We start from the raw sequence: 12,907 nt of genomic DNA, 5'->3' as shown, positions 1-12,907 counted from the left end.
AAAAAAAAAAAACATTTTGAATACGTGCCACCGACGTAGCGTTCCCTGAAATATTAGTCGACCAATACTCAGAAAAAAAAATAAATATTAAAATGTGATTTTACGCTTATACATATATAATTAAAGAATATCAATTAAAAATGTACGTATCAACGTATTAGCTTGAAATAGGTACTGCTGTAATTAGGAAAAATACAATACAAACGAAATCACCGGTCAAAAAATTAAATAGTCGAATATTGTCGTCAGTGTGTCCTTAGTATCGTATTCAACATCACATACCCATATATTTATATACTCACTCCGTGTTTTCACAGTAGTTAATCTTTTGTTTTATTTTTAATATACAAAGATGAGCAACTCATCAAACGATGTTAATGATTTGTATGATAATCAATTAGGAGAAATGTTTGGAGATATGGTAGGTACGATTAATAACAAAAAAACAAATTATCATTGAAATATGTTTTACTTAATATTAAAATAATTTAGACACAATACTATGACAGTGGATACGACTCACTTGTATCACCTCGTTCACCGAACTTGATTCGAGTGGAAGAATTAAGTTTAGATTCACCTATCATGATTTCCACGGAAGATATTAATTTGGCTATTGCATCTCACCCTCTACTACACAATTATTCCACCGATATGTTCACTCCTACCCAATATAATGAAAATAATTATTTTTCTGGTATAGTAATTTTTCAAAGTACATTATTCCCATTTGTAACCAAAGATATTTTATAGAGGATAAAATGAATAATGTTCTTCATGAAGACGATGATGATTTTTGTAACAAGGCAATGGATGCATATGAACAATCTTTGCACGTCGCTAACGTCATTCAATTAGCTGACAACGTATACGTGCCAAATATTTCACCAGGCCCATCAAAACTTAAATAAAATAATACTTGTTTGTGTGTATGTGTAAATCTAAACTAATAAAAATCATGATATATACAAATTTAATTATTACTAAATTAAATTTATTACTTTCATATATACGAAAAAAAAAACATTTTGAATACGTACCACCGACGTAGCGTTCCCTGGAATATTAGCCGACCAATACTTAAAAGAATATATTAAAATGCGATCTTACGCTTATAATTAATTGAAAGTGTATACATTTTCTAAGAACCGATCGCCCAGTGGGAATTTAGCATAAAGAATATGTTGATTCAACTCTTTTGGTTGCTCACTCGACCCTCGGCTGGACGATGCATTTTAGTAATTGAGTAGTGTTGTTATATCAGTGTCAATAAGCAGATCCTCTAGAGTTATTTTACCTTTATGTTATTTTTTTTTAACATTTTAATAATGTATATCTTCTGAATAAGTCTTGAACCGTCGTGCATATATTTTTCGTTCCGTCTTTTAAAAAAAAAAAATTTATTTTATTTACACCTAACATAGTGTTTTTATATTTTCATATAATTTAAAAAATGTTTAATTGCTATTACTTTTACACGTAAATACAATTTTATCGCTCGCCAAAAAAAGCATGCGGGTATACGATTTCCATGTACAATTTGCTCCTCGTCATTTTCATACAAAACCGGCCTCAGCAAACATATGAAAAACATTCATGGTACGTATTTATTGTTTATATGATTTATTTTTGAATCAATATTAATTTTTAAAAGGTATCGTCAACGTTCCGGCTTATCGTCAACCTGCTGCACCGATTGTTGCTCAACCCACTCGACAGAGTGTCATACAGTTTGCGCCTCGTTATTGTCCGTCATGTTAACCAAGGTGATATACAGATCGCACCTCAAATTTTTGTTCCCGATATCCCGGCTGGCGGATTGAATAAGTTATCCGAGGATGATTTGTGTATGATTGCAATGGACGAATATGAGAAACATGACACTATTACAGGTTAGTTTTATTTTTCAAACCCAAATTAATTAGATTTTTTAAAAGACCCGGTAACTTTAATTTAACCATCGTGGATTTTTATACAAAGACATACGTCATATTATATTTTAAAAGATAAACCAATTTATTTATCACTTGCGAGGCTAATTAGATTTTTAATAGAATTCGATACTATACCCACATAGAATTAAAATATTTTCAAAATATAAAAAAAATATTTTCAGGAAAATGATTTAGTTGGCAAAATATTTTTTAGATTATCGTTAAAAAGTTGCATAAATAATTAGAAAATAGTTAAGCAATATATTTTTTTTGATCAGGAATTTCACATTTTTTAAAATAATTTTAAACAAGATTTATAAAACATTTTAACTAGTCAAATTAAAACAAAACCCGTACTGAACTCGCCAAACACCGTTGAGGTAAACTTAAACATATTATATATAATAATTTTGAACAAATATTGTTTTATTAACCTTTGAAAAATATTTTAAGGATATTATAATTTTTCAAATGCTGTGTGGGTATTTTATTTTCATTAGATATTAATTAGGTTTTTTTTTTTTTTTGTTTAAAATATACTTATACCACATCAGTTAACGAGAAACGCGTTTCTACCACGAATACCACGTCGGTTGCTAGATCAAAAAAAGTGAGGATAGATATGGTGAAGACCCCTGGGTTAGTGGAAATCTCGTCGTCAGCCGCTCGAAAAGTCTCTTGGTACTTCGCTAAAAATTTGAATAATGTTCAAAATTACATCGACTTTCTCCGCCCACTCAAACCGGCTCTGTCAGTAATACTACATTTTGTTCAAAATATTATTAATTCCTTTATAAAGAAAAATAAATTACATGTTAAATTACAATATGAAAAAATTATATGTTATTGAACCAACTAAATATCAACTCGTCTTCTACCCTAAACATAATAATTATTTGAAACTGCTTTTAAATACTTATTTAATCGCATACTGAGTATTAAATAGTACACGTTAAACGAAACAACAAGAAATAAAATGAGCAATGCCTATTGAACTTTGAACGCTAGTTCAAACTGGTATCACAAACTGGTAATCACAACTGGTATCGGTTAATATCAAAAACCGAATATTCGTTATGTTTTCAAATGTGTTATCACCTGTACGATAGCATTAGCCGTTAATTGTAATCATATTTTATATTATCACTACTGATATCGGATATTAACAAAAACACGGCCGGCCAATAGTATACAATGAGAGGCGGTGGGAGAAGGGTGGGAGGGTAGAAACGAACACGATCGGTGGGGTCGTCGGCGACAAATGCTGTGACGGAGACGGCGGCGGCAATATTTCTGGGAACGCTGCGTCAGTGCCGGTGGGGTATGACATAGTAGTGGTGGGGGGGTCTGTGACGTGTGTCGTGCACGTGCGTGATCGGGCGGTGGTGGTTCAGAAAGATAAGAAGGATATGCAGGATATGCAGGATATGGTGTCAGAACTGTCCAAATTATACTACTACTAATGTTGAAAATTAAAATCATTATTTTTATTAAATCCACTTATAACAAATTACTTAAAAATACTACAAATTACTTGAGTTATGAATAAAAATAGTATTAAAAATAATAGTTTAAATCTATTTTCTTTGAAATTATGCTTCATTTTAAGACTTAGCGAATAATATCCAAATAGTTTAGTTATCTCCATTTTATAATTATATTTCATTCAATTATTGAAGTTTTAGCATTATAATTATGATAATTATTTTTTTAGTCAATAATATATTATATAAAATTTTATGGAAATTTAATATAATTATCATATATATATATAAATTGGCTGTTGTATAATTTGTTGTTATCTTATATTTTATAAAGGGCTTTTCCCCATTGATCATACAATAAATAAATAAATATATAAACATTTTTTTTTTTTTACTCTTTACAATAAAGCATTTCACAGTCATAAAAACATTTACATTCTAAGTAACACCTTATCATTTAAATCTACTATGGAATTACGAATACAAATAAATTAAAATGTTACAAGACTTCAACAATAGGTAACCAAAAACCAAATGACCTATAAAAATAAGGTCACAATGAATAATTTTGATTAAGATCATAAAATTAACACAACCTTGAATGGGGTATAAATGGTAAAAAACTCAAAAATCTAATAAAAAAGATTTAGGTCAGTTCCTTATTTCTATGGTCGCATGACTAGTGGACTTTAAACCACAGTAGATACTTCAAAAATAACTTACCTGACTACACTATACTTTGCATTTTGTTGTGATGTGAAATGCTTTGATCCTCACAAAAATAAGTAATTGTATTTTTCATGTGTTGTTTTATTATTATTTATCATAAAAGTATGAAACTGTAAAAAGTAAATTAGCTCTTTGGAGAATACATATTTTGTCGCATAACATATTTTTAGGTACCCATTTGATAACATTTAAGAACAAAGTATTCCTTTTATTCTAAATTTAACAACTCCATTTAATATACAAGTAATGTACAAGTTTAAATTTAATGTACAAGTATTTTAAATAATAAAAATTAATTTTTTTATAAAAGAAAAGAAAACTATTAATAACAAATTTAACTTTTTAATTTACAACAAAATTTCACCTCAAGCATTAACTCACCAAGTTCCCAAGTAAAGGATCTATAGCCGATTTTTTAAAAAAAGGGGTACTTATATCTTTATATTAATTTATTTAAATGTTATTGATATATTTTATTTAAAAAAAGTTAAAATTTGATTAATGATAATGATATTGTATTATTATTTTTGAATTATAATTACTACAATAATGTATTGTAAAATAATTCTTTCATACTGTTATCATCATTGCATATTTTAGCATATTTTATTGGAGTACTCCAAGAAAAGTGCTAAAAACCCAGTTTAATTATTAGTGTTGACCTTTGAATTATCCTATAATAAATTAATTATAAATTATAATTATTATAATTTATTATAATTTATAATACTTGTAATTAACATACCTTAGTCCACCGTTACCAACTTAAATAAAACTTAAAATTTTCTACGTTTATATACTACTTAACTTGCTAAGATATAATTATTTTTTTTTAAATAACAAAGATGGCTTAGATTTAAATACAATAAATTATGTTGAAGATGTTTAAAATTCCAACATAAAAAAAAACTATGATTATTAGAATTCTCTAATTGTGTTATACTATATAAATTAACATTAATTTGACAAGTATTATTAAAATTTTAGTTTATATAATTTGATTGTACTATAAATTGACTGTGTAGTTTAAAAATAACCTTTGCTAAATAGTTTTCAGTATTTTAGAATTTTAGAATTCATAAATTTTCTTAATTATACATTTTAATTGTCCATATAAAATTACTTGACTTATTACTTTACCGTTCTCCTTGAAATATTTTTAATTTATTTAAATAAATGTTAATTATAGAAAATTATTACGAATAATTATTAATATAGTTTTTTCAGACGAAATAACAAAAATAGAAAAACAAAAGCATAAAACTTACAAAATCATTGCGGTTCGATAGTAAATTAAACATATTCCAACGTGTCTTGTCAACACATTCATACAGTTTGAAAAAATATAGTCATTTTTAAATACCTACATTTTAATTGTGGAAAATACATTTTGGGAAAAATTAAAAGGAGTCCCAATAATTAAAAATGTTGAATTGAAATTTAATTTTAGACCGTTATGGTATGACTACGTTACGATTCCACACATTTTGCAGATACGCCTAGATATTCATAACCATTTATTAACATATACAATTCCGCATGATTTCAAATGCAGCGTTACATGATCGTTAAAACCTGAACTCATGTTTTCCATTATTTTGAATTGTGTAGTCATATGTTTTGATCTACTCGTGCTATTAGTTTACGCGAACTTGATTTAACGGATCTTTATACGAGATTCTCGTTGTACATAACACTACCATTATTATTTAATTTGATATTAATATTGATTTTGTTTTATATTTTTTAATTATTATTTGTATTGTGATATTGATCAGTTTCTGGTCGGTTTTTTTTTTTTTATTTCTATGGTTAAAATATGTTATTTCAATAAACAATAATAACAACATAACATTTCAATATGTTTCACATGCAATAAAATAATTAAATAAACATTTTTGTTTTATTTTTTTTAAATTATTATTACCTCCAAAAATAAATTACTAGTACTTATATGAATCAAAACGTAAATACATCTGTATTGTCTATATGTTTTAACAAACATTTATAAACGAATGTTACGGCAACGTTGCATTTGAAATCATGCAGAATCGTACATATTATATATATGAAATTTGCGGAATAGCCACAATGTCACAATTGGAATGATCGTTTCATGAAAACACTACCATTTAGTGAAATATTTTCGTACTTCACAAAGTATGAAAACGTTGTTTCTATTAAATAAAATAACCAAATTTTAACAGAGTGATCGATTCTCTGAGTATCTATGGTAATATTTATATATAAAGCTTTCATAAAAATAATATTAAGGAAGTCAACTAATGGTAAAACCTGCGTAATTATTATTTATAATAAAAATATTAAAAATGTAAAAGTATATTTATGTAAAACTTATGTTCTATCAGTTAAATGGTACTTAAAACTGTGTTATTTAAAAATCATTCATAGATGATATTATTAATTAAATCATATTTTGAAAATTTTCAACATTTATATTTAAACTCGGTGCATATTTATTTTTTCTATGCATTTTCGGTGCAATACGAATATTACTGATATTTGATTCAAAAACGAATTATTTATGTATTTTAAATAAAAAATTGATTTTTATTAATAATTCAAATCTGTTATTAAAAATTGCATGAATGAATACAAAGAATATATATAAAATAAAATAAAACATTTTTTTCGTCAGATTCTGAGTGACCATAAGAATGTATTTAGAAATTAGATTGAAATAAATTGTTGAAATTTGTATTGAAATTCACAAAAAACTAAATAAATATTTAACCTGTATTGTTAGGCCTTGAAACTGCAAATTAATATTGAAATTATTATAAACTGACAGCAGACACCAATTATGACCATAATTACAGGGAAAGGCGGTCAAAGGTAAAAAAAAAAAGCAACTTCCAGCAATTTCAGACATACATCATAAACAAACAAGTACTTTGAATATGTTTGCAATTAATGACTATTGATTATTTACATAGTTGAAAAAACTCATTTGAGAGAGTATTTTATCGGCATAATAACCAGTTACGAAAAACAAAATATTTATTAATTATATTTTTAAATGACTTATTATTACTATTTTATTTAAACAAGAGTTCTTAATACATTTTATTCAAAGATGCTGTATCAAGTTGTGGTGTAGTTAGATGTAAAACAATATTTCTACATTTAAAAATAATTAGTTTTATTAATTTCTTTTGTATCAGGTCTACTCTTGTTTCCTAAGGTACCTATTAATTATAATTTACTATATATACTGACTACAACAATCGATATGGCTTATACGCAACAATTGTGTGTATTATAATACAAGATTCTATATCCGTGAGCAGATAATAACGGTAAATCTGTAAGTTTAATTATCTTATCCAGATTAATATTACAAATGTATTATGTTCCTCAATTAATAAAATAAATGTGACATCCGGCTTTAAAATAATATTTGTTAGAAACCAAGATTTTATAAGATATAAATCATTATGCTTGTTTAAAGAGTAACACTTAATGTAGTACGAATATTAAATAATATAAAATATAATTTAGTAAAAGCCTTATAGAACTTAATAGCTTTATAGTTAATAATTTAAAAGATGTTTTATACTATTTATACTATTATTATAAATTTAATTACTTTTTATGATGTAATTAAGTATTGAAATATTATAAAATGTATAATACCTCTTACAAATTAATGTTTAAATAAATTCGCATTATGCCTACTTATGTAATATTTACAAAAATATTTCTGAAATGTAATTTAATTTATCTGATCAGACAATGAATGTATTAAATCTATAACCTATCAATGTTAAAACTAAGCATTTAAAAATTATAATTCAAAAAATATTGATTAATTTTATGTATTATTAATATGTATTATAAAATAATAATTTAAACTCGCTATTATTATAAATAAGAGATTATTCCAAAAAATTGTATGAACTTGAATCTTAATATATAACCAAAATATTTAATCAGAAAAAAAATAATATTTTCTACAGTTTAAAAATAATAATATTACCTACAAAAAAGCTTAAAAAAAATTATTTAATAACTAACTTAGTATATATCATAAAAACCATAAAAAGGATCCAAGTTATTTTTACAATCCACGGTTATGTCCTCAGTTATGTCCTCATAAAATAAATGACGAATTTATACTATGATATCCTATAGTCAGTATAATTATAGAATTATAATATTTTAGTTACTGAGTGAAACGAGATATTTGTTTTACCATCATCGAAACCTCAGATAATCATCAGAAGTACAGAATATATGGTTAAAATCAATAAGCTCTTATTAGAGGTAGTAATTTAAGTATTATTTATAAGCTATTTTTTATTTATATTTTATATATAAAGCAATCAATGTTAGGTGAATGACCCGTAGTTATAATTTAAATAAAATTCCTGTTAAATGGATTATATTACAAAACACATAATTTTCGCCCACGACCATACCACGTTGAATACACTAGTTCTCGTCCGATTACAAAAAAAAAAAAACATCAGGCGTAAATTTTACTTGAATCTCATTGGCGTTGAAATTATTATTCCCTTGATAGAAATACAATAATATTAAAAATATTCGAGTTTTATTGTTTTTGTGCCACATCTTATTATCGGTATAAAACTAAAATGTAAAAAATATTATATTATATTTATGTTTGTATAAAATATTCAAGACTCAAAGATAAAATATATATATATAGGTACGAGTAAATGAATAAAAATATATTAATATTAAATATAAATATAAAAAGATCGAAACTCCTAGGAGGAGTGAAATTTAGGGTTGGTTGAATGGTATTGCCTAATGGTATTAGCCTTTTAAACTTAAAACTAATGTATTATTGATCTCGAAAAACGATTTTGAACAAAATCTGTTTATCTGTGGATCAGTTTATAATTTTAAAGATGATTGATATAGCAAAATAACCTAATTTTTTATGTATTATCTTTCGCATCAAAAGAATTTGGGGAAATCAAAAATTCCGCAAGTGCCTAAAAACAGAATAAAGTTAAAAATTAAAATATTTCGAAACTATGAAATGTCTTTAACTTTATAACTAATATCGTTTAATACATTTTCGTTAAAAAAAAAAAAAAATATTTAAACTTAATTTAAAAAAAAAATTGACTAACGTTTGAATTAAACATTCTGAAAAAACGATCAAAATCACGAAATAATAACTAAATATTTTTGTTTTAACAATGCATTAAATGTTCTTTTTTTGTTGGGCATATCATTAGCATAATATGCTAAGTTAATCATCATTTAGAAGATATGTTAGAACCATCTGTATTAAAAAGTCACATTTCATCAATCTCTAAAAAGTTTTCGTTCTATATAATTATGTTTAATTGTCAATTTTTATTTACGTTACGCGAAAAATCCTTGTTGAAATACAGTCATATAAATATAAGTATTGGTTCTATCATATAGTTTATGCAGATCAACAATCAATAGATCTAAAAATTATTAAATCGAATATTTTGTAATTGCTTTGAATTAGATGATAAACTAACTCTTTAGTCCCTTTCAGTTTATAGATCACATTAAGTAGAAAATGATTTTGTTTTAGGTAAATAGTTTACCAACAATATATAATTTTTTTAATTTTTATTTATTATTATTATTTTTTAAATTTTCTTAAGTTTAAAATCTTTATTTTTTAATATTAACCATTCGTTTAATCGTATATTGTATTATGGCATAACGAGCGAAAAATAAAGAAAAAAGCATGGTTAAAATTGCATACCTGCATATGTAAAAAAATTAAAAAAATGTTGATTTCTAAAAGTAATTAAAAATTATATGGTGATTTTATTTTTATTTATATATTTTTAAATTACGAAATTCAAACCTTTATCATCACCGTAGTGTTATCTAATCGGGAAATGTTGATGTAATTTTCATTAAATACATGATAAAATAACATACCTTGGAATCTACCACGTATAAGTTTCTGTCTGTTTCGTTTGCGGGTAATGGTTTTATTCTTACGGCCACCTGAAACAGTATATTCATTTTAGAAATAATATAAATATAATGAAACATACGTAGGTTTATAAATTATGTGTATTTAAGTGAAAATATTTTACCTTTGTTAAATTTTATTTAATTTTTTATTTTATAAATCTAAGAAATATAAAATAAGTAGTTGGTTAACTAATAATAATCAAATATTAAAATATTTATTTTTATTTTACAAGATATTAATATACCATTTATGTATAGGTATATAACGCATATTTTTAATTTTAAGGACTGAATCCAATTATAGTTTACATTAAATAATTTATCCTTTAGAACAGTGGTTCTCAACCTTTTTTAGTTCACGGCACACTATTATACATCACAAGTTTTCACGGCACACTCGTGCACTTGACAACCACAACAACTTCGACAACTTCGCCGAAGGCATTAGTTATCGCCACGCGCTTATACAAGTATCCGGTATCGTCTTATCAGCACAATTAGCACACAATTGGTCAATTTATTTCCGAAAAACTGTACAGTTCTAAAAACTACGTCGTATTAATCTACACACGTATGATTTTATCTGTACAGATAAAACTGTTCAGTCGAATCGTACAGTTAGGCCGTAGACGACGTAAACGTGCTCGTAAATTAAAGTTTAAAAAAATTTTTAGTGCGTAGTTTTTATTGTAATATGGATAAATTTATAGTAAAAAAAAGAAAACTTGAAGATGGTGTACCATTGAATACTAGCATCGAAAAGGAGGATGATCCTGTTGCAAGTACAAGTGTTGTAAGTAAAGTGGTGCAGGAAAATAAACAACCTACTCCTATTTTAGTCCGTAAGTACCTTGATAACTATTTGAGCTTTGGTTTTACATTTAATGGTCCTGAAAACCGTCCTGTACCACAATGTATCGTGTGTGGAGAAAAACTCAGCAACGAATCCATGGTCCCTAGTAAATTGAAAAGGCATTTAAGTAGTAAACATAGCCATTTACTTGGAAAAGATAAAAATTACTTCAGTCTACTGTTGTCATCGGAAGAAAAACAAGCAAAAACCATGGTACGTAGAGCTACTATTAGTGAGAAAGCACTATTGGCCAGTTATAAAGTGTCTGAAATAGTAGCCAAACGAATGCAGCCTCACACTATCGCAGAAGACGTCATTTTACCGGCCTGCAAAGAAATAGTTAAATCTATGCTGGGTGACAATGCAGAGAAGGAAATATCTTTGGTTCCATTGTCAAACGATACAGTATCAAGGCGTATTGGTGACATGTCTTCAGACATCCAATGCCATGTACGTGAAAAGTTAAGTGACAGTAGATTATTTGCACTGCAGCTCGATGAGTCAACTGATATAAGTAAGAAATGTCAATTACTAAGCTATATCAGATTCATTGATGACGACTCAGTTATCGAACAATTTCTGGCATGTTCTGAACTACCCACAACGTCAACTGGAGCAGACGTGTATGATTCAATGTCCAATACTTTAACAGACAATGGGCTATCTTGGAAAAACTGTCTTACTGTTTGTACTGACGGTGCACCTGCTATGACAGGAAAATTCAAAGGATTTGTTGCTAAAGTTAAACAAAATTTTCCGAATGTGGGCTCAACACATTGCTTTATACACCGCGAGGCCCTAATGGTGAAAACTATTCCTGCAGAATTGAAAAGTGTTTTGAACCTAGTTGTAAACATGGTAATTTCGTTAAATCGAGGGCTCTTAAGACAAGACTTCTCAAAGAAATGTGTCGTGAAGCGGGATCTAAACATGATACTCTGGTTCTTCATACAGAGATACGCTGGTTGTCGAAAGGTAAAGTCCTGCAGAAATTTTATGAGCTTAAAAACGAGCTGTCAAAACTCTTTAGCATTGAAAAACCAGACTTTGCTGCGTATTTGAACGACACAGAGTGGTGTGCCAAAGTAGCTTACTTGGCTGATATATTTTATCATTTAAACTGCTTAAATGAAAGTATGCAAGGAAAAGAAGAAAATGTCCTGACCTCAAGTGATAAATTGAAAGGGTTCTTAAAGAAACTACAAGTTTGGAAACGGCATGTAGAAAATAAAAGTTTAAAGATGTTTCCTTTAACTTTTGATATAGATCCTCAGGGGGACATAACCACTCAACTAGTTTTAAATCACCTTACAGATCTTGAGGACAGCATGGCACAGTATTTTCCCCATATCTCAGTTGAAAAGTATGATTGGGTGCGCAATCCTTACGCTACTTCGTCAGAATCAACAGCTGACCTATCTCTTGAGAAAGAAGAACAGCTGGCAGAAATTCAGGAGGATAGAACACTACGACTGAAATATAATGAATCACCACTAATTAGATTTTGGATGTATGCAAAGACAGAATATCCAGTAATAGCAGTTGAAGCAATCAACATTTTGTTACACTTTTCAACCACCTACTTGTGCGAGTTAGGCTTTTCGGCACTTACAAACATAAAAAACAAAAAACGGGAGAGACTTCTTTCCGTTGATCAGGAAATGCGTGTCTGCTTGTCTTCAATTCGACCACGTATTGAACTTTTGTGTACGAAACGACAAGCTCAAGTTTCTCACTAGTAATTTAAAATGTATTCACTTTATGATATAAATATTCCTTTGTTTACTTTAAATAATTTAGTTCTTTAAATATTTATTAAATAATTTTTAAAAATAAATGTCACGAAATAAAACACTGTTTTTAATAACCTAACCTTCCCGCGGCACACCTAGACAATCTCGCGGCACACTAGTGTGCCGCGGCACACCGGTTGAGAACCACTG

At 27.3% G+C, this 12,907-nt stretch overlaps 1 protein-coding gene and 1 pseudogene across 1 annotated transcript; both read left to right on the top strand.

Moving 5' to 3' along the window:
• Positions 1 to 1,454: 1,454 nt before the first annotated feature.
• LOC112690783 lies at positions 1,455 to 2,795 on the top strand (annotated as a pseudogene).
• Positions 2,796 to 10,684: 7,889 nt separating this feature from the next.
• LOC112690782 (SCAN domain-containing protein 3-like) lies at positions 10,685 to 12,703 on the top strand. The gene is made up of 3 exons (XM_025564876.1): positions 10,685 to 10,757; positions 10,822 to 11,768; positions 11,852 to 12,703. The coding sequence occupies exons 1-3, from the start codon at positions 10,685 to 10,687 to the stop codon at positions 12,701 to 12,703; spliced, it is 1,872 nt and encodes a 623-aa protein (XP_025420661.1).
• Positions 12,704 to 12,907: the final 204 nt, after the last annotated feature.

This window comes from Sipha flava, unplaced genomic scaffold, assembly GCF_003268045.1.
Source record: "Sipha flava isolate LNK unplaced genomic scaffold, YSA_version1 520_pilon_pilon, whole genome shotgun sequence".
Lineage (NCBI taxonomy): Eukaryota > Metazoa > Arthropoda > Insecta > Hemiptera > Aphididae > Sipha > Sipha flava.
This window is presented reverse-complemented; position numbering and strand designations above follow the sequence as displayed.

What these genes read in the sequence shown, in the direction of transcription:
- LOC112690782 (XM_025564876.1), top strand. Translation starts at nt 10,685, where the DNA reads ATGATTTTATCTGTACAGATAAAACTGTTCAGTCGAATCGTACAGTTA. An exon ending in TAGACGACGTAAACGTGCTC is followed by an intron (nt 10,758 to 10,821) that starts GTAAATTAAAGT and finishes ATAAATTTATAG; the next exon opens with TAAAAAAAAGAAAACTTGAA. An exon ending in TACACCGCGAGGCCCTAATG is followed by an intron (nt 11,769 to 11,851) that starts GTGAAAACTATT and finishes AGGGCTCTTAAG; the next exon opens with ACAAGACTTCTCAAAGAAAT.